The sequence below is a fragment of the Molossus molossus genome, unplaced genomic scaffold, assembly GCF_014108415.1.
Source record: "Molossus molossus isolate mMolMol1 unplaced genomic scaffold, mMolMol1.p scaffold_m16_p_8, whole genome shotgun sequence".
In the NCBI taxonomy this organism is placed as follows: Eukaryota; Metazoa; Chordata; class Mammalia; order Chiroptera; family Molossidae; genus Molossus; species Molossus molossus.
The window spans coordinates 39327861-39350133 of NW_023425402.1; the positions used below are offsets into that span (position 1 = coordinate 39327861).

The 22273-nt window shown below is 35.6% G+C and overlaps 1 protein-coding gene across 10 annotated transcripts in view; it reads left to right on the forward strand.

The window, feature by feature from the left end:
* The window catches only part of SENP6 (SUMO specific peptidase 6), a 100411-nt gene that overhangs the window by 19301 nt on the left and 58837 nt on the right, over positions 1-22273 (forward strand). For 7 of the 10 annotated variants that reach the window (XM_036248148.1, XM_036248141.1, XM_036248139.1 and 4 more), the window contains exons 2-6: positions 156-249; positions 2411-2471; positions 11665-11807; positions 12788-12892; positions 17152-17172. In XM_036248148.1, the coding sequence (XP_036104041.1) occupies positions 156-249; positions 2411-2471; positions 11665-11807; positions 12788-12892; positions 17152-17172 (424 nt within the window). The remainder of the gene's footprint in view (positions 1-155; positions 250-2410; positions 2472-11664; positions 11808-12787; positions 12893-17151; positions 17173-22273) is intronic. The other 3 variants (XM_036248142.1, XM_036248145.1, XM_036248146.1) reach the window with 2 other exon arrangements.

Consider the following 22273-nt stretch of genomic DNA (forward strand, 5'->3'; position numbering starts at 1 on the left):
TTTTTCTCTTTAGAGGAAATAAGATGTTCATAAGCAATAGTCAAAGGCAAGCAAGTAAAAAGAAAATCTAGACTAAGCAAAGGGCTTGGAGAACACTCAATATTATTTTATAGTTAATATCTCTATTAATGAATACTTATCTGTTTTTATTTCAGCTTTGACTAAATCAGAATCTAAGAGAGATGGAGGTTTTAAAAATAATTGGAGCTTTGATCATGGAGAAGAAAGTGAAGGAGATACAGATAAAGAGTAAGATTTTTTTTTCCCTCAGCTCTTTTATAAGAATGAAACTTTTCATTAGAAAAAATAATTTATATTCCATGGAAATAGTTTTAAGAGTATGGTATTCTTTACTTAAGAAAATATTGACTTCTTTTACAATAGTATTAAAGAAAGAAAAGGCAGTTCTTTATTAGTAAATAATTTTGTTGTTATATTTCTCCATATTTTGAAATGTATAAATATTTGCACATAAAACGTGCAACCTATGGTTAAATATCAACCATACTACAGATTTCTATCTAAAGAAATTGTTCCTCACTAAAAAAATAAACACAGGATTCTTTTAAGTGATCTGAAAATCCACCATTTATTTATCATGAGTAAGTGGACCCTAAGATTAAGACCCCCGAATTTTCTATGAAAGTTTAAGTCCTATAGTAACTTTCCTCCCAGTTACACTCTCACCACTATGTCTACCTTAGATCAGATTACTACCAGAGAAAGCACAAACATTCTAAATGATAAACAAAGGTGTTGACCCAGACAGAAGTTAAGCAAAGTGTTCATTACATTTGTTAATGTACTTGGAATTACTTCTGTGAAAAATTTTAAATAATGGTTTTAGTAGAACCTTTTGCATTGTGTAGAATTTGTATTACAAATTCAGCATTGCTATTAATTTCTTGGTTTATTTACCTGTGTTTTTATTTCCTAACTAGAACAAACAGCAAATTTAGAGAAACACAAATATATACACTAAGTTCTACCAAAACTATAAATATGTTTTAGAAATTTTACACGAGAAGTCATTCAGAGTATAATGGCTAAATATTGGGGGTGCTTCATTTCTTTCTGGGCAACAGCTCCATTCATCATTACCATTTTTTATGCTTTCACCTATGAGCTATTGAACTGAAGTTTTATTTGAAGGAGGGCTTAGAACTGGGAAGTTTCTCACATAAAATTGGTATTTTATGGTCTTTTATTTCTGATATTTTAATTTAAAATTGTTTTTTGTTTCAGACATTTAGTACCTGTGTAGTTTTGAAAAATTGGAATTAAATCTGAAATTAAATTGAGTAGAAAGTATACCACTTTTTAAACATTTTTGTAAAATGTTTGGAAGGAGAGAATTTTTAGCATTAAAAAAGTTGGGACATATGTAAACAGTAATGAAACATTTTACTTTTTTTTTTTTTTAACATGTTCTATTGATTTTAAAGAGAGAGAGAGGAAGGGAGAGAGAGAGAGAGAAACATCGATCAGCTGCCTCCTGCACACCATCTACTGGGGATTGAGCCCGCAACCCAGGCATGTGCCCTGACCAGGAATTGAACTGGAATCTCTCAATCGGTAGGATGACGTGCAATCTACTTAGACGTGCAATCCACTTAGCCACACTGCCTGGACCATTTTACGTTTCTATATAAATAGGATTTTACTAAAAATAGCTTAGTAGAGTTGTTTTCGGAAGGGTGTATTTTGAGTTTCTTTGTGAGAAGATTTGTTATGCGTATGTAAAAACCTGTCCTTTACGTTTCATTTATGAATCATACTCTTCAGTTCTTCGGTATAAGTGGATCCTCAGGGGCTTTAGCTTTTTGAACATGTTGAAATTAACATGAACTTTTGATTAATAGATGTTATCAGTCTGGTCTTTTAGAAGTTCAGGTCAGTAAATCTCAGTGAACGGTTGATATTTCCTTCAAAATGTTAGAGGTATAACTTTCACTGTGATAATACCATTGGAATTACTTTCTTTTCATTAGCTCAAGTTTTCTTACCAGTTTCCTTTCTCCCTAATTTTAAATCCGAGACAGAAAGTAAAAACGAATGACCATATATGAAATCCATGTATAAGAAAACAAGTATTATATTCGTTTATGGCAGGGATCAACAAACAATGACTCACAAGGCCCAATCTGGCCCACCACTGGATTTTTGTTAATTGCTTTATTGGAACCCAGCCACACATATAATCTTTGGCAGCTTTTATACTATAATGGAAAAAGTTGATATGGGGACCATATGGTCTGCAAAGCCTAGCATATTTACTCTATGGCCCTTTACAGAAAAGTTTGCTGATCCCTGAATATTTGGTGAACGAAGAGGATAAAACTTCTGAATTTAATGTATGGGTTGTAATTGCCACTTAAGGTTTTTTGCCCCCTTCTTATTTTCTTTGCAGTGAGACAAATCTACTCAATGTAGATGAAGATGAGGATTCTGAAACCTCAAAAGGAAAAACGGCAAGTGTTGCTTTCTTAATTTAAAAACATTTTTAGGTTATATATTAAAAATAAATATTTCAAAAGAAAATGTTAGCATTTTTAAATCGTAAGTCCCAACCTCTCTCTTTCCTACCCCAGAGGCAAACGGTATTCCCAGCTTCTTGTTTTTTCCCATCAGATATTTTATGCATTCAAATGATAATGTATGTTCTTGTCTCATCCCCTTACACTTACACAATTGGTAGTATTCTGTACACTTTCTAATCTTCTAAAAATTAATATATCTGGAGACCATCCATGAAAATTTATTAGGAGTACCCTCATTCTTTTCGATGGGTATTTCATTTTATGATGTACCACCAATACCACCATATTTATGGTATTATCAACCTTTCCCCTCAAAAATAATTTTGAGTAAATTAGCTTTCTGTCTGTTATTTTGTACACATACATAGAAGTAGATCTGCTATATCAGGACAGATAAATTTCCTAGTTTGTTATACCTGATTTACACTTTTATCAGAAATGTCTGAGAGTGCTGTTTCCTCAAATTTTTGTTACAGTGTTATCAACCTTTTGATTTTTGCCAGTGAAAAATAGTATCTCATTGTAGTCTTAACATGCATTTCTTTTATTGTGAGTGAAGTTGAACATTTCATATATGTAGCCCATTTATTTCTTTTTTGATAAGTGTCCGTTAATATCCTTTGCCTATTTTTCTATTTGGTGTTTAGAATATTATTGATTCATAGGAATTCTGTTTACATTGAGTCTGAGTACACATTTTCCCACATTTTGACATCTGAAATCTATCTAGATGCATATTATAATTACGTGACATGGTTTAATTTAAAACATTGCTTTGCATAATTAGTACATACAATAATGATGCATCTTATAAGGTTTTCTTAAGTTTGATGAAATACCATTTTTTGGAGACACTGGCTTGTTACTTTAATGCTAGTTGCTAATATTTTAAACCAGTTTTTTTCACTAGGCTTTTTTGTCTTTGCTTTTGGTGGTTATTGCTTTGGAGAAAATGTCTTTTCTTATGTTGTGAAATACATGTTTTTAGGGTTTAGTGTCTTGGTTCCTAATGATATTAATTTAGTTACTTATTTGCTTTGTCCTATTAGATACATTAAATCATTTCAAAATACCAATACAAGTATAATAACTATTAAAGTGATTAAAAATTTTTTTGTTTGTTTCCTTTTTTTTTTTTTTATCCTCACCCGAGGATATTTTTCCATTTTTTGTACAGATAGAGTGGGAGGGAGAGAGAGGAAGGGAGAGAGAGAGAAACATCGACGTGAAGGGACACATCGAGTGGCTGCCACCCGCATGACCAACCAGGGCCGGGGACAAACTGCAACCGAAGTACGTGCCCTTAGCGGGAACCGAACCCGGGTCTCTCCAGACCACAGGCCGACGCTCTAACCGCTGAGCCAAACTGGCCAGGGCTGTTTGTTTCCTTATTATTTGGTGGTACCACCAAGTGTATCCCACTGGACCTCAGGCCGATGCTCTAACCGCTGAGCCAAACTGGCTGAGCCCTGGCTGAGGAATTGCGTTTTACAATTTTTTTTTTATTAACTTAATTTTTTTATATTTATGAATAAATATCCACATGGTTCCAAAGTCAGATCTACTAAAGTTTTATTCAGGGAAGTCTAGTGTTTGTCTTGATTTCCTCCATCCCTCTCTCTCATCTGTAGGCAACCTGTTGTGGTTTAGCCTTCCATTGTTGTTGTTTTGTTTGTTTTTTAATTTTTAATTTATAAAATATACCACTCTTTTTGGAGAAAGTATCCACACAGTTTGGCACCTCAATTTTTTGTTACTGTTAATCCTCATCTGAAGATATTTTTTTTATTGATTTTTAGAGAGAGTGGGAGAAGAAGGGAGTGTTAAAAAGAGAGAAAGAAAGAAGCATCAATGTGAGAGAGACATATCAATTGTTTGCCTCCTGCATGTGCCCTGACTGGGACTGGAGATTAAACCTGCAACCCAGATACGTGCCCTTGACCAGGAATCAAAATTAGACCCTTCAGTATGTGAGTCAATGCTCTTAACCACTGGGAACACCAGCCAGGGCAACACCTCCATTTGTTTTTATTTAACATTTTAGACTGTAGATAAATCTCTACGGCAAAGTATTTAGAGATCTTTTTTTTTTAAAATTTTCACTCGATGTTTTTTCATTTATCTTCAGATAGAGTGGGAGGGAGTGAGGGATGGAGGGAAGGGGGTGGAGAGAGAGACATCAATTGGTTGCCTCCTGCATGACCCCCACCAGGGCTGGGGACCAAACCACAACCAAGGTACATGCCCTTGACTGGAATCGAACCTGTGAGTCTTTGGTCCATGGGCTGATGTTCTAACCACTGAGCAAAACTGGCCAGGGCTTTTTTTTTTTAAATAATATTTTATTATTGATTTTAGAGGGAGGGGGAGAGAGATAGAGACATTGATGAGAAAGAACATTGATTGGCAGCCTTACGCATGCTCCCCTCTGGGGATTGGGCGTGAAACATGGGCATGTGCCTTGACTGGGAATCGAACTGGCGACCTCTTAGTGCATGGGTTGATGCTCAACCACTGGGTCTCGATTTTTTAGAGTGCTGCTGTTAGTAACTCTTCATGTAAACAGAAATAATGAACTTTGTGGAGAAAAATAAAAGGTGTGTTCCATCACTAACTTCTGTGACATTCATCTTGACATTTTTTTTTTTGCTTGAAGATGACCTTAATCGTTTAATAAAGTATATGCCTTATTACACATTTTTAAGGATATAAATATGGATATGTTAAAATAAAACCTACTTGACATATGTACCTAGTGATATCGAAAGATAATTATGATTTGATACTGAGCATTTATTTTAAAAATACTTTTTTAAAATGTACTATCTTGCCCTGGCCGGTTTGGTTCAGCTGTGGACTGAAGGATCTCGGGTTTGATTCCAGTCAAGGGCATGTACCTGGGTTGCAGATTTGCTCCCTGGCCCCAGTTGGGTTCGTGCAGGAGGCAGTCAATCAATCTCTCTCTCTTTCTTTCTCTACCCACTCCTTCCACTATCTCTAAAAAAATTCAGTGGAAAATATCCTTGGGTTAGGATTAACAACGAATGTGTGCTATCTCTTCTTTAATAGTTGAAAATATTATGCTGTGCCTTTTTCTTAAATTTATATTTCCTTTCAACTTTCTCACAGAATTTTTACTTTATGTATTTTAACTTCATATAATGTATCTTTATGCGATAGAAATATTTTAAATTATCTTGTTATGCTTTAATAATATGATAAACATTCACTGAAATTTAACATTAAATAATAATATTATCACTAAAAGGTTCATTTTTTTCTATCCTCACTCGAGGACATTTTTCGATATTTTGTTCAGATAGAGTGGGAGGGGGAGAGAGAGAGAGAGAAACATCGACATGAAAGGGACACATCGAGTGCTTGCCACCCACACGACCCAACCAGGGCCGGGGACAAACTGCAATGAGGTACGTGCCCATAGTGGGAACCGAACCTGGGTCTCTCCAGACCACAGGCCAACACTCTAACCACTGAGCCAAACTGGCCAGGGCAAAAGGTTCTTTTTTTTAATCCTTATCCGAGGACAGTTTTTGTTCAGATAGAGTGGGAGAGAGAGAGAAAAACATAGACGTGAAAGGGGCACATCAGGTGGCTGCCACCCACATGACCAACCAGGGCCGGGGACAAACTGCAACCAAGGTATGTGCCTTTATTGAGAACCAAACCCAGGTCTTTCTGGACCGCAGGCCGACGCTCTAACCACTCAGCCAAACTGGCCAGGGCTCTTTTTTTTTTTACTAGATTGAGTTCTTTATAATGTTTTTAAAAATTGTTTTTAGAGAGAGGGGAAGGGAGAGGGAGAGAGATAGAAACATCAATGAGAGAGAACATTGACTGGCTGCCTCCTACATGCCCTCCACTGGGGGGTTTTAGCTCACAACCTGGGCACGTGCCCTGACTGGGAATTGAACTGGCGACCTCTTGGTGCATGGGTCGACTCTCTACCACTGAGCCACACCAGCCAATTTTTTTTTATCCTCATCCAAGGACATTTTTTCATTTTTTGTTCAGGTAGAATGGGAGGGAGAGAGAGGAAGAGAGAGAGAAAGAAACATCGACATGAAAGGGACACATCGAGTGGCTGCCACCCGCATGACCAACCGGGGCCGGGGACAAACTGCAACCGAGGTACGTGCCCTTAGCGGGAACCAAAAACCCAGGTCTCTCTAGACCGCAGGCCGATGGTCTAACCGCTAAGCCAAACCGGCCAGGGCCAATTATTAATACATATTTAATCCTAAACTATATTACAGATATTTTTAATTATTAAACCTCTTGTGTAGAATTATATTCGAAATATATCTTTTAAAATTAATGACACTGATGTTTTCTTTCTTTTTCATTTAGTTCATGTATCCATGAATAAATATTTATCACTAGAATAAAATTTTTAGCAGCAGTTTTTTTGGGGGTATATCAGTACTGTGAAATCTTGGTCACATAATAAATAGATGGATATGGAAAGAGTTTTGCTATATAGCATTATCATTTAGTTCTTTTTAAGTTAAGTGCCAAAAATCACATAGCAGTCAACATTTAAAAGTTAAAAATAATTTGTAAATTAGTCACTGGCTTTCTGCATTTGGGTGAAATATACTAAAAAGACTTTATCAAGACTTAATGAGTGGCTAGTAATTGTATTTGTTACTTTTAGATTCTTTTTTAAACCAAATACTCAGAAATTATTGGAAAATTTTAAATTTTTAAAAATTCAGGGTGCCTTTACTAATGCAATATTTTTTGTAAAATAACTTTCTAATTTTTGTTTTATGTATTTTCTTTAAAACTTGTACCTACATTTTAGCTCTTGTAGTCTATGGAAAATCTCTACATAGAACTGATTTAACAAGGCCAGTTCACATAGACCAGCCAGTCAATTAAATCAGATGTAATATTTATCTATAAAAGTCTGTTTTCATTTTAAATACATGTGTTAATTTCATCTTCATGACAACCATTTCACTTCTGAATTCTAAGACAGAAATGTTATGGCCTTGATTTTTACCTGAGTTTGTTACCTGGTTGTAATAAATCACAGCAGATTAGTCTTTTTATTTTTTATTATTTTGTTTGCATTTATCTTCGGATAGAATAGGAGGGACAGAGGGAGGGAAAGAGAAAGGGAAACATCGATGTGAGAGAGCCACATCGACTGGTTGCCACCCACACAACTCCAACCAGGGCTGGGGACAAACTGCAACCGAAGTATATGCCCTTAGCAGGAACTGAACCCGGGACTCTCTTGTCTGTGGGCTGACGCTCAACCACTGAGCCAAACTGGCCAGGGCAGGGCTGATTTACTCTTAATTGAACTGGAGGTTGAGATGTTTGATACCTGGATTTCAATCTGTGAGAGGGCTGTTATAGTTCTAATTCACTCTTATTCATAGACTATAATCCTAATCCAAATTTTGAGGTGTTTACAAAGCCCTTCATACTTGGTAGATCTTGAACTCCACTTTTTGTCTCCTTAGCCCTCTGAGTCTGTGGGAAGCTCAGTTTAGCTTCTCAGCCTCTCAGCTGCATCTTCTGGAGTTAAAAGGTGCCACAGGGAAAAATATGAATCTGGGATCAGATTTTCTTGTCCCTGATGTTAATTCTTTTTTTTTCTTTGTTTTTATTGTTAATACTATTACAGATATCCCCATTTTTTACCCCTTTGCCCGCCTCCACCCAGCTCCCCACCCCCACAGCCTTAATTCTTTTTTCTTGTTTTTTAAATCCTCACTTGAGGATATTTTTCCATTTATCTTCAGACAAAATCGGAGAGAGAGAGAGAGAGAGAGAGATGTCGATGTGAGAGAGACATATCAATTGGTTGCCTCCTGCACTACCCTGACCATGTCTGGGGACTGAACTGCAACCAAGGTATGTGCCCTTGATGGAATCGAACTCTCGACTCTTTGGTCCTCAGGCTGACGCTCTAGCAGCTGAGCCACACTGGCCAGTGCTTAATTCTTAATACTTCACTGCCTTGGTAGCCCTCAGATACCTGAAATGTATGTATGTATGTATGTATATGTGTATATTTTAAAATTTGTGTTTTGTCCAGTTTCTCTAGTTATTTTCAGAGACTTGAGGGAAGATTGATCTGCATTACCTAATATGCCATTAACAGAAGTGAAGGAGTCTAAAGTATATGGCTGTAAAAGATTAGGAGTTGCCGGGCAGGTATAGCTCAGTGGTTGAGCGTCAAACCATGCACCAAAAGGTTGCCAGTTTGATTCCCGGTCAGGGCACATGCCCAGGTTGTGGGGCCGATCCTCAGTGGGGGGCATGTAGGAGGCGGCCAGTTGACGTTCTCTCTCATAGGTGTTTCTATCTCTCTCTCCCTCTCCCTTCCTCTTCCTCTAAAATCAATAAAGAAAAAAATAAAAAGATTAGGAAGTAAAGAAATATCTCAAGAAGAAGAAAGTAATACGCATTTTGTCAGAAATAGGTCTTTTTGGAATTTTGTTATGTAGATATGCCTGAAAACAAGAATGGTGCTGGCACAATGAACTCTCTCCTTAGGATTTTTTTGTAGCTGGTATTTTTTATAGGGAACTGTTAGGTTTCTATAGAGATAATTGGGGTTGAGGGAGCCAAGTTGCTATCTTATGACTATGTATTCTTGTAAAAAGATAAAAGATTAGACTGTTGTTTCAAAAATACTATTAAAGGATGTAGGAATTATTTTTAAAATCTTGTTTTGGGTAAATGGTCACTAAGAACTGAGGATCTTTGTCTTGAGTGTGAAAGCAACTTTTAAATGTCCTTTGTAATACATGTAATAAAAGTAAGTGTCTTTGCTGAAGAGCTTCCCAAGGAATGAGCTATTCTGTTGTCATAGTGTGATCTATCTAAATAGTGATTGTTACTGATACGTTTATATTATCATTTGCAACTGTAAAAGTATGAAAACATCTTGGTTTCTGTGTTATATAGAAACTTTTGTGCTAAGACCAAAGTCATTGTACAAGTTGAAATGACGACATATTACCATATTTGGCTGCACTGCTCTACAGTTAGCAGCAAGGCCTGTTAAGCAGGGAAAGTGTTTATTTTTTTGCTCTTAAGAAAGAGCTATGCTAAGATCCTCTACCCTCATCCCTTCTGTTTTTTTGTTTGTTTGTTTGTTTTTAATTATAAGAGAATGTTTATTTAGACAGTTACAGAGGTAGAAGTGTGGCAACTGGGCTGCAGAGGCTCAGGAAATAAGTTACAGAAGCAAAAGAAGGGCCCTTGGAGCTTAGGAGAGAGAAAGGCAAAGGTAACATGCCTGCGGGGAATAAGAGGGAGTAAGGATAAGGAAAGGCATGGGCCCATGGGCCTGCTCTTGATAGGGAGAGCATACCTGTTTTTCTGTTTATTTTCTCAAATATCTTTGGAGATATTTTAATTTTTTCTTCTTCTGGATATTTTTGAGAGAGTAAGGGAGAGGGAGAGAGATAGAAACATCTATGAGAGAGAACATCGATTGGCCACCTCCCGCGTGACCCTCACTGGGGATTGGGCCCACAACCTGGGCACGTGCCCTGACTGGGAATTGAACTGGCAACCTCCTGGTGCATAGGTTGAAGCTCAACCACTGAGCCACACTGGCCAGGCTCTTTGGAGATTTTTTTATCCTCATTTATCTTAAGATAGAACGGCAGGGAGAGAGGGAGGAAGAGAGAGAGAAACATTGATGTGAGAGAGACACATTGACTGGTTGTCACCCACACAATCCCAAACATGGTCAGGGACAAACTTCAACTGAAGTACGTGCCCTTAGTAGGAATCGAACCCGGGTCTCTCTGGTCCGCGGGCCAAGACTCTAACCGCTGAGCCAAACTGGCCAGGGCTCTTTGGAGATATTTTATTTTATTTATTTATTTTAATTAATTAATTAATTAATTTTTGTTACAGTTGTTTCTACTTTCTCCCCACTGATACCCCCCTCTTCCTCCCTCCCCACCCTGTCCCCAGCTTTGTTGTCCATGACCATTGTTCATGCATACATGCATATAAGTTCTGTGGTTTATCCCCCCCATCCCCACCCTGGGGATTGTCAGTCTGTACCCCACTTCCATGTCTCTGGGACTACCCCGTTCCTCAGACTGTTATGCTCATTATATTCCACAAATATGTGAGATGATGTGATATTTGTCTTTCTCTGCTTGGTTTGTTTCGCTTCGATAATATTCTCTAGGTCTCTCCATGTAGTCTTAAAGGATAAGAGATCTTTCTTTTTTTTTTACAGCTGCATAGTACTCCACTGTGTATATGTACCACAGCTTTTTTATCCATTTGTCTACTGATGGACATTTGGGCTATTTCCAGATCTTACTGCTGCTATGAACATGGGGGTACATATATTCTTTCTGATGGGTGTTGCAGGCTTCTTAGGGTATAGAAGTGGGATCACTGGGTCAAATGGTAGTTCAATTTTTAATTTTTTTTTTTTTTTATCCTCACCCGAGGACATTTTTCGATATTTTGTTCAGATAGAGTGAGAGGGAGAGAGAGAGAGAGAAACATCGACGTGAAAGCAACACATCGAGTGGTTGCCACCCACACGACCCAACCAGGGCTGGGGACAAACTGCAACCAAGGTACGTGCCCTTAGCGGGAACTGAACCCGGGTCTCTCCGGACCGCAGGCCGACGCTCTAACCGCTGAGCCAAACCGGCCAGGGCCAATTTTTAATTTTTTGAGGTAACACCATATTGTTTTCCATAGTGGCTGCACCAGTCTGCATTCCCACCAGCAGTGTACTAGAGTCCCCTTTTCTCCGCACCCTCGTCAACACTTGTTGGTTGATGATTTGTTGATGTGGCCATTCTGACAGGTGTGAGGTGATACCTCATTGTTTTAATTTGCATCTCTCTTTGGAGATATTTTAAATGAAAATAAATTAATATCATAAGTGCCCATGTTCCTATATATTTGTGTTGTCCTTAGGGAAAAAATGTATTATAGTTGAATTACTTTTAGATCTATGCCACTGCCATCCTTCCCATTCTTCCTTAGTATTTAGTACATTTTACTACATTTTTGGTAAATGAGTTTTCAAAGAGATGTTGATAAATTATCATATTATGATATTCATTGTCTCTTTAACATTTATGGATTTTTTTAGTTAAATCGTCAATCTGAAATTGTTGCTACTGGTTCTGGTGATTCTTGGAAGACATGTGCAAGACGAAACAAGACTGAAAATGTAAAACCTTTAAAAGGCAACCCAATTGGACTTAACATGTTGAGCAACAAAAAGAGACTGAGGTATAGGCACTTCACCACACATTCCTACAGAAAATATAAAGTCTTTTACACTAAAACTAACCATCTTTGTGGCCAGTTGGCCGAATTCACACTTTTCTTTTTTGTCAGTATGACCAAGAAGTAAAGTCCCAGTGGGTGGTTTTTTTACTTTAAATCTTGGGAATGGGGTTGATTTTAGTGATTTCTTGGTTCTAAATAAACACATTGCAAGAAAATTTCAGTAGACTAGGATTTTATAAGATAAACTTGCTTTCATGCAGTAAGTAAAATCTTCGTCATGATATTAGAATTAGATGGCATCATAGGATAGATGGTCATTATTTTTAGGGGATTCTTGTCAGGATTATCTCAGTAAAGGACTTTTTTTTTTTTTTTTACTTTAAATATTTCTTATTTTTCTCCTCTCCTAGATGTATGTAACTCACCTTTCCTAGTGGTTGTCGTAGTTAACCACTGTTACTGATATGATTGGGTTGTTACATCTTCCAGAAATAGGATTGAAAAAAATCACTAATTCATTTCTAAGTTACATAAAGGCTAAGTAACTTTTGAGTCAGTGGCAGAATCATAAGTAGAATTTAGGACTCATTTTTACTACGCTTTACAAGTAACACGTTTTTATTTGGCATATAAGAAAACTAATAGTCATGGTTTAAATATTTCCTATACATAGTCTCTAAGTAGAGAATAAGGAGAGAAAATATACCTTAATTAATTTAATGAAAATCTTATCGTACAAAGCATTTATTTAGGATTTCTGATGTCTCGTGTTCTACTCTTTTATTGTCTTTCATGAACTGGATTGTAAGCATTCCAGAGACCAATTCAGAAAGTGGAACTCTCCTAATGGACAATTTAACATGGCCAGTTGGGGTTATCTTTAAAGTTTTAGAAGTGGTTTTGTGCATATGCTCAGATTTTAAAGGATTTATTTTGCATACATATATATATTAATTATTTTTTGTTTCTTGAATTTGCAGTGAAAATACACAGAATGCACCATTATGTTCTGGAACTGTTATTGATGGTAGATGTTTTCATCATGCTAATGCACAAGTACCAATAGTAAAAACAGCAGCCCAAAGGTAAGGATTCTAATTGCTTTTGTTTAGTATATACATACCATCCCCTTTAATAGGAGTTTTTTTACTTTTTTTAAAACCATTTTTTTTAACTTTGTGAAATTTTACTGTTTCTGTTGTATGTAAAGATATATTCATGTTTCTGAAATAATTTATGTCCTAGAATTTTATTATTTTATATCTGCTTTTGAATAAATCACTTTCTGTAAATAGGGACTTTTAAAATAAAAGCCATTCTATTATATTATATTCCATTTAAATTATACTGATTTTACAACATTGAACTTACAGCATTTGAGAGAGAAATCTTCAGCTGGTAGTTTAGCTCTGATGAGTAAAACTGCAATTATTACCTTTCTTTGTAAGGTTCATAGGATTTCATAGTGTCAAAATAAGTCACATTATTAGTTTTAAATGTTTAACAAAATTTTATGTTTTAGTCGTTTCAATTGATTTCGATGTTCTTATTGGTTGTGAAAGTACAGTACTACTTGAATCTTTTAAATGCTTTTGTGATTTTTTATATCTATAAATGTTTATGAAATTTTAGTTCTGAGTCAATTTCAGTTTACTAAAAAATTCTTGGACTCCAACAATTAAATAATCTCTTTATTTCTTGCATTATGAATTGTTGCATGAAAATATTTTTATGATTAGTAAAATTCAAAGATTTGGTATATATACTAGAGGCTGTTCTTCATTATTTAAAAATACCAGTCTAGACTGCCGTTCATTCAAAAAAGTTAGGAACCCAGACTCTTAGGAACCCTTGCTATGTTTATTCTTTACATAGATTTGCTATAACATATTTTTGACTTAAAAATCTCAAATCTTTCTCATGGATTAGGATAGTAAAAATTTTTTTTTTTTTACTAAAATATATTATTTTTAAATCATAGTTGTCACATAAAATATTTGAGAAATTTAATTAAAAAGACATTAACTGCATATACCAAAAATTGGCTTGTTTTTCTATAAAGTACACAGATCAAGCTGTCTGGCCTACGTGTGGCATAAACAAGAAAATAAATAATAAAAGGAGAGTAAATAGGGGGAAAGAAAAGAAGAGGTATAGTTTTCTCACACACTGATCATATTGATAGAACCCATTGCTGATAAAGATCCATGTTTTTGATATTCTGAAAATGTGCTCCAAGTTGAATGCTAATTTATAACCAACTAATACATTCTAAAACCAAGATTATTATTGCTTTAGAAGTTATCTGTTAGTTTGGATTTATTTGCACTGTAACCTGTTCTCCCCAACCCCCTTTCCTCATTGGTAATGTTAAAAAACTGACTTTAGTCTGGAAATCGGTTTGGTTTGTTTCATTCTAGGTCTCCACAACTGTCATACCTTGCATGTATACCGTTACTTATCTGCATAAAGTATTAGATTCTGTTAATAGGAACTGGTATTCCCTAGTAAAATATTTCTTTAAAAAAAGTAAAACCTCAGTTAATTTGTATTTAAAGAAATAAATCTGAGTAAAAATACCTGACAAGAACAACTAGAGACAATAAGGGAAACCTGGAGTTATGACAGCAGGATAGATTCTGCTTTTATTTCTTATTTACAGAGTAAACATTTCTTATTTCTCATTGCGTTGTGACTGTCATCAACGATATTTTGAAATTCAAAGACAAGTCATTGAGAGTTTTTCCAATTTTCTTCCTTCAAAAACATTTATTTCATACCAGGCATAAGTGTAGTACAGAGTAGTCAAAGATGAGTATGACAAAGTCCCTGCCTTGAAGCTCAAGTTTGATTGAAGTAGAGGTCAGAAAGACAAGTAAACAAGTGATTACATGGTAAGTGCAGTAGTAGAGATACAAAGTATGTATAATACTGTGTACAGAAAAGGAAGGGGTAAAAAATTCACAAAGGAAGTAACTTTTGAGTCTGCTAGCTAAAAGAAAACACTGCATGCAGTAGGAACCATATCTTCAAAGTCATGAGAAAAGGATGGTTTGCTATGCATTCATTGGTTTTAATTAGTGCAGGCCTCAGATGAGGGTGAGCACACTGGCTTTTATAGCTTCTAATTTTTATTTTCTAAATTCTTAATCTGAAAAATTAAAGGAAATACCATCAGTTGGTAATTCACACATAAAATTTATTCTTGGGGTGAGTGGTATAACTTGTCTCTTAAGTAAATCAGACCTGCATTTTGAATAATTTATAGTACTTTAGTAAGATAGGGGAACAAGTATTCACATCTTTTTAATTTAAAAGAAATGAATGAAGATTGTTAAAGCATCAGATCAGATTAGCTACCATTTGGGAGAATATTATGATTCCAGTCTGTATTCTTACTGCTATTCCAAATGTTAATTTATATTAAAAGATAGGTTGTTTATACTCTAATGATAGAGGAGGATGATAGCATTTGGTATGGAAAAAAGCAGAAATTTTAGAAATCTAAGTAGCTCTATACCATCTTCACCCCTAACTTTAATCAGACTTGCTATAAGAGCACATTTACTGGTTTATGTTTTATTTACTTTTCACTTTTCGTTTTGTTTTGTTTTTTATTAAGGATAGGTAAAAAGACTTTTAAGACCCATAGGGAAAAAGGAATGTCTACAAAAGCATATATACACCATAAATGGGAAAATGGGCTCCTGGAATAAGCAAGATTTAATTATTAATGAAAAGCACTACTTTGAATGAATTTTTGAAGTCCTAAATCGAGTCATGGATACCAGAATCAGTCAGTCTTCTTTCCTTTCTTTTTTCTTTAACATTTTAATAGCACTGGTATACCACTAGTTCAAGAATGAAATAGCCCAACAAGAATGTAAGTTGACATTTTACAAAGTACTACATTACTAATTAGGCTTCCCTCCCCATTTTTTAAAAGCTTTTTTTATTTAAATATGTAAGCTCCTCTAGAGCAGGACTGATAATAAACATATGAGGAATCTTATAGACATGCCATGACATTAATTAGATATATTACAATAAATGAGCATGGATATATAGTTTTGTTTTTGTTTCTAATTTCCTTGGTTTATTGAAAGAACCAAACCTTTTTCTTCTGCTACTAGGTCTTCTACCTCTTTCTTTTACTCTATACAGGTGAGTTTAAAAAAACAACACAAAAATGAGAAAGTACTGAACTCTTCCCACTTCTTGGGGACAACAGTGTAGAGTTGGAAATGACTAGATTAGGTATTAATACCTAACTTTTGGTTTTTATTTTGCTTTCCTGTAAATATAATTCTATAAGAAAAAATATAAATACATAAATAAATATTTAAACTTCTACATTTATATTTTATTTCACTTTAATAGGGGTGTAAAACTAATATTCCCTCATTTTTCTGTTATTTATACAACATAAACTTATTTTATATAGATTATCCCATTTTTTAAATAGCAAAGACAAAATTTGAAATATGGCATCATGTAAGTTTATAATAATTTTATTACTATTGAAAAATTTTTTAAAAATTAGTGTTTCTTTTCAGTATTGTTTTTGTAAAGCCATGTTACCATATTTCTTTTTTAAAATTTTTGTTAGGATTAAATTGATTTTACTTGTGTGCTCCACATGATAGTACTAGAGTTAATATGGGAACTTGAGGATTTGTAAGCTATGTTTTGCTAAGAGTTAGTTCTGAATGTTTAGTTCCTTTTATAATAAAGAGGAAAATTTCTAGAATGTGAATCTTATTCTAAATTGAGGGTTTTTATAATTTTACTCTTAAATAATTGATGCAGATAGCTTTTTAGGTTTTCTGTGAACTGTGGAGAAGGGTGGATCTTTTTTACATTGGGCTTTAGATTAGAGACCATCATTTTAAATCCCAGGCATTTCCTTGTATTCCAAACCATATACTAAGTCTTTGGTGCAATAGTTTCAACCCTTAAAAATTTTTTTTATTACTTAGAAACACTAAAATTTTTTATGATTTTCAGGAAATTGCATTGTTCCTTGAAGACTGACTTACATAACTACTCTAAAATAACATATCTTTAAATGTTGGATGGTTTAAATAAAGCTTTCAAGAATTTTTTTATATCTTTGTACATCTTTTTTCTTCCTTAAAAATGTTTAGATATAAAGTATTTTCTGTATTGACAGATTGGAAAAACAGTTTATCTGACAAGATTCAAAACAATATGTAACATATGTGTTTAAAACAAATTAATCAAATTAGAGTTTTGCCTTATTGACTACAGTTACTAAAACTACAATGATATATCAAAAATGAGGTCTTGCCTCTTACATTTTTTTTCTTTTTCATGTTTTAAGCAGTCTGGACCAAAAGGAAAGGTAAGCTTAATATTGATGAAATTAGAGCATGGATATAATAGTAAATATCAAATGATTTATATGCTTTGAAAAATGTCCATTGATTAGAATCCTCATTAAAGCTTACTAATTATTTTAATAAAAGGAAATGTATTAATAGCACAACATGATATTTTACTATGTTGGTAGTGTTTCACCATAATTCTTAATATAACATTTTTTCATGAATGGTTATTATATATTTATGTTGATGTGTGACTACTTTCCTTTCAAAAATATAATGTTTTAATGCCTTAGTAATAAAGTTGATTTTAGTTCTATCATTAAAATCTTTCTTATTATATTTACACTTTAATAGAGTGAGGGGAAAAATGGAATTAGAATACCTTAAGCTTGGAGTTAAAACTCTTAACATCAAATGTATTCTTATTATGACCCAAAAATTTATAACAGAATTTTGTGATCACTGTTTTTTCCCTTTGTATCAACACTGGCAAACACGTTCTTTAGCAGAAATGTTGAATAATGTAAATAACATGGAAACAAAATTTTAAGAATACACATTTCTTTGAATATGAAATGGTTGTGATTCTTCTAAAGCAGATGTCCATAAGAATAGATTCTTTGCTCTTTGTATGTATGTGGAATATTTTATGCATGTGCATCTTTTTTTTTCTTGCTTTCCTGAGTTTCAAAAGCATTTTATGAATTCTTTACCCAAAAACCAGGTTAAGAGTCCTTATATTAAATGCTTTCATATAATTGATGAAGGCCCAAAGAAGGGACATTCTGTGATTTTAATTATATAATTTTAATTCCATAATTTTGTTTAAATGTATAGAGAGGGCAAAGAAGATAACTTGCAATATTTTATAAAACACATATTTTCCATCTTCCTTCATGAACACCAAGTTTCTGAAATATAAATTTAAAGTAAAGATGATCCTGTCAGTAAAAGTTTTGGACATATTTTATAATTCTGAAATACATCACAAACATTACTTGTTTAAATGAATGGGTTGTATAAATATTTTGCTACCTATCTTCTGTGAAAGAAAAATTTTATTCCCATTTTTATCCTCACCCGAGGACATTTTTTTATTTTTTGTTCAGATAGAGTGGGAGGGAGCGAGAGAGAGAAACATTGATGTGAAAGGGACACATCGAGTAGTTGCCACACACACAACCCAACCAGGGCCAGAGACAAACTGCAACCGAGGTACATGCCCTTAGCGGAAACTGAACCCGAGTCTCTCCGGACTGCAGGCCGACGCTCTAACTGCTGAGCCAAACCTGCCAGGGCTAAAAATAATTTTTAATGATTTAATAAAGTTTGCCCTGCAGATAAAGAATTTATTTACCCCTTAGCCCATTTCTGGTTGTTTTTTTACTGTTATATATGACACACTGATGAATAGCTTTATATATAAATCTCTAAATCAGTGGTTCTCAGCCTGTGGGTCACGACCTTTTGGGGGGTCAAATGACCCATTCACAGTGGTCCCCTAAAATACATATTTCCGATGGCGATTCATAACAATAGCAAAATTACAGTTATGAAGTAGCAACGAAAATAATTTTATGGTTGGGGGTCACCAAAACATGAGGAACTGTATTAAAGAGTCGCGGCATTAGGAAGGTTGAGAACCACTGCTCTAAATGCATCTTGTCAGATACAACTCTGGGAAATGAATCTCAGGGCTAGATTACAGATGTGTTGTTTTTGTTTTTTTTATCCTCACCCGAGGACATTTTTCCATTTTTGTTCAGGTACAGTGGGAGGGAGAGAGAGGAACAGAGAGAGAGAAACATCGACGTGAAAGGGACACATCGAGTGGCTGCCACCGCACAACTAACCAGGACCGGGGACAAATTGCAACCCACGTACGCGCCCTTAGTGGGAACCAAACCCCGGTCTCTCGGGACTGCAGGTTGATGCTCTAACCACTGAGCCAAACCGGCCAGGGCTAGATTACAAATGTTTTTAATACTGCTAAATTGTTTTTACAGAAAGGTGATACTAATATATAATAGCGTTATAAATTGCTGTCTCACGGTATTTGAGAATAAAATAATATTCGGATGATACTGTCTTTCTTGTAATTATGCGTCACCTTAAGTCTTAGAAATAATGAGTTGAGCATTATGATAGGCTATAAGACTAATAGTATTAATAGTTTTTTTCATTTACTTCTGATCAATTGGAGTGTATATTGAAAAGACTAAAATTTCATTCACAATAGCAACTAAAATGAAATACTCAGTAATAAAATTAATGATGTGTAATTTTTTTTTTTAATCCTCATTCGAGGACATTTTTTCATTTTTTGTTCAAATAGAATGGGAGGGAGGGAGAGAGATGGAGGGAGGGAGAGAGAGAGAGACAGAGAAACATCGACATGAAAGGGACACATTGAGTGGCTGCCACCCGCATGACCAACCAGGGCCGGGGACAAACTGCAACCGAGGTATATGCCCTTAGCGAGAACTGAACCCAGGTTCCTCTGGACCACAGGCCGGCGCTCAAACCGCTGAACAATACCGGCCAGGGCATGATGTATAATTTCTTTATAAATGTACTAAAAGAATGTAATCTGGGGCATATAATACATTTTTGGTTGGTTATTTGGTATTAGCCTTAAATAAAATAGGTAAATATAAAGTAAGTTTATATTTATTTACTTTATAATAATATAAATAATATATATTACTGATTTATGTATAAATTCTTAAAATGCATTTATTGCTGTTTTAGTCAAAAACCTCAGGGACTTAAAAAAATTTGACCAATTTATTCGGAAGTTTATTTAGAAGATTCAATATATGAGAAGAGCCACAAAATTATTTTTTTAAAAGAAGAATAAATGGGAGAAGGAAAGAATGACTAGTCTTGCTACATAATTAAAAATATTATGAAGGAAACAGTGATTGAATATGAAAACACTAGAAATATACTAGATAGTAAACAGACTAGAGACTCTAGGTATATTCAGTTTCCAACAAACCTGTCCAATCAACAATATAATCAAATTTACAGTGTCATTCAGATGCCCGAATTATGATATCTGTACATCAACTGACAATATTTTGAATTCGTGTAAATACTGCACGGTGGCCAGTGGTTCAGTTTTGACAACATTACCATCCTTTTGTAGCAATGTTTGACCTGGTAAATACATTTCTAATCACATTCTGCCTTTTATATATACACATTTTTTAAAAAAAGGCTATTTGTCAATAAGCAGGCTATGTTCTAAGCATAAGGATGCAGTGATCAACAAAACAAAAATTCATGCACTCCTATGTTTTAATTTTGATGGGCACAGACATAATGAACAAGTGAACATGAAATAAGTTCTCCATAAAGAAGTGTAATTGAATGATGTAGAGAGTGACAGTATGGATTGCATGTTAAGAGAAACTCTTCACTGTGAAACTAACATTAATCAAAGGACTAAGACTCAGTCAAGCTGCGATCATAGAGATGGTTTTCCTGGATAGAGATAGAGGTGGTGCTGAGAGATGATAATGTAGGAAGAATGAGTTTGACATGTTCAAAGAACACGAAGAAGGGCCAGTATGTCAACCTTGGGTAGTAAAGGGGAGAAAGTTATGAGAAGAATTTAGTGAGATTAGCAAGGATCCAGATTGTAAAAGTCTGTGTTAGATGATCCGAAGAGTTTGAATTTTGACTTCCGGTCAAGATGGCAGTGTAGGTAAACGCAGTAACGCGTCCTCCCACAACCACATCAAAGTTACAACTAAACTACAGAACCACCGTCATTCAAAACCGCCTGAAATCAAGCTGAATGGAAGTCCTACAGCTACGGAATTAAAGCAGCAGCCACATCCAGACTGGTAGGAGGGGCAGAGGCGCGAGGGGCAGAGGCACGACGGGCTGGTCCCACACCCACGTGTGGCGGATAAAAATCAGGAGGATACCTCGGCTGGGAAGGTCCTTCCTGAGGACTGAGGGGTCCCTGTCCCAAACCAGGTGCCCCACTCAGGGTTCCAGTGCCAGGAAGAGAAGTCCCCATAATTCTGGCTGGAAAAAACAGGAACTGAGGCTCAGGGAGACTGAGGCGGCTGGAGCCCCAGGCAGCTCCTTAAAGGGCCTGTGCGCGGACTTATCGGACTCTCTCCCTCTAAGCTTGGAGGGGAGGCAGCTCGAGGGGCACCAGAGTCATACAGGGAAGAACTGAGCTGTTTGGCACGAGCAACGGCTGGAGAGGGGGCTTTCTCCGGGACAGATGTGCTGTCAGAGGCCTTTGTTCCTTTGGCGAGCCCTTCCCTGGGGCAGCAGACAGTTGCCATACCTGGGACTCCAGCAACCTGGCTCACACTGGTAGCCCTGCCCTGGTGACTCCCTGAGGCCCTGCCCGACCCAGCTTTCAGGCCCACCCAAGCTGTTGCCACTTCCTTAAACATAGGATTGGCCTGTCTTGGATCCTGCTTTAGGTTTTTCCTAAATTCTTTCAAACGAGCAGCATCTGGTCTCAGATAGCCTCATACCTCTCGTTAAGTAATACACAGAAACAAACAGAGAGGTAGCCAAAATGAGGAGACAAAGAAACAGGTCCCAAATGAAAGAACAGAACAAAACCCCAAGAAAAGAACTAAGCGAAATGGAGATAAGCATCCTAACAGATGCTGAGTTCAAAATACTGCTTATAAGGATGCTCAATGAACTTAGTGAGAACCTCAGTGAACTTAGTGAGGGCCTCAAGAGCATATTAAAGGACCAGTCAGAAATGATGGATGCACAGTCAGAAATGAAGGAGGCATTAACTGAAACAAAGAATAATTTACACAGATTCAGTAGTAGAGTACGTAAATCCAAGAAGCAAACCATCCATTTGGAATATAAGGAAGCAAAAAACACCCAATCAGAACAGTGAAAAGAAAAAAGAATCCAAAAAAATGAGGATAGTGTAAGGAGCCTCTGGGACAACTTTAAGCGTGCCAACATTCGCATCATGGGGGTGCCAGAAGGAGAAAAGCGAGAACAAGAAATTGAAAACCTGTTTGAAACAATAATGGCAGAAAACTTTCCTATCTTGTTGAAGGAAGCACAGAGAGTCCCAAACAAGATGAACTCCAAGATGCCCACACCAAGACACAT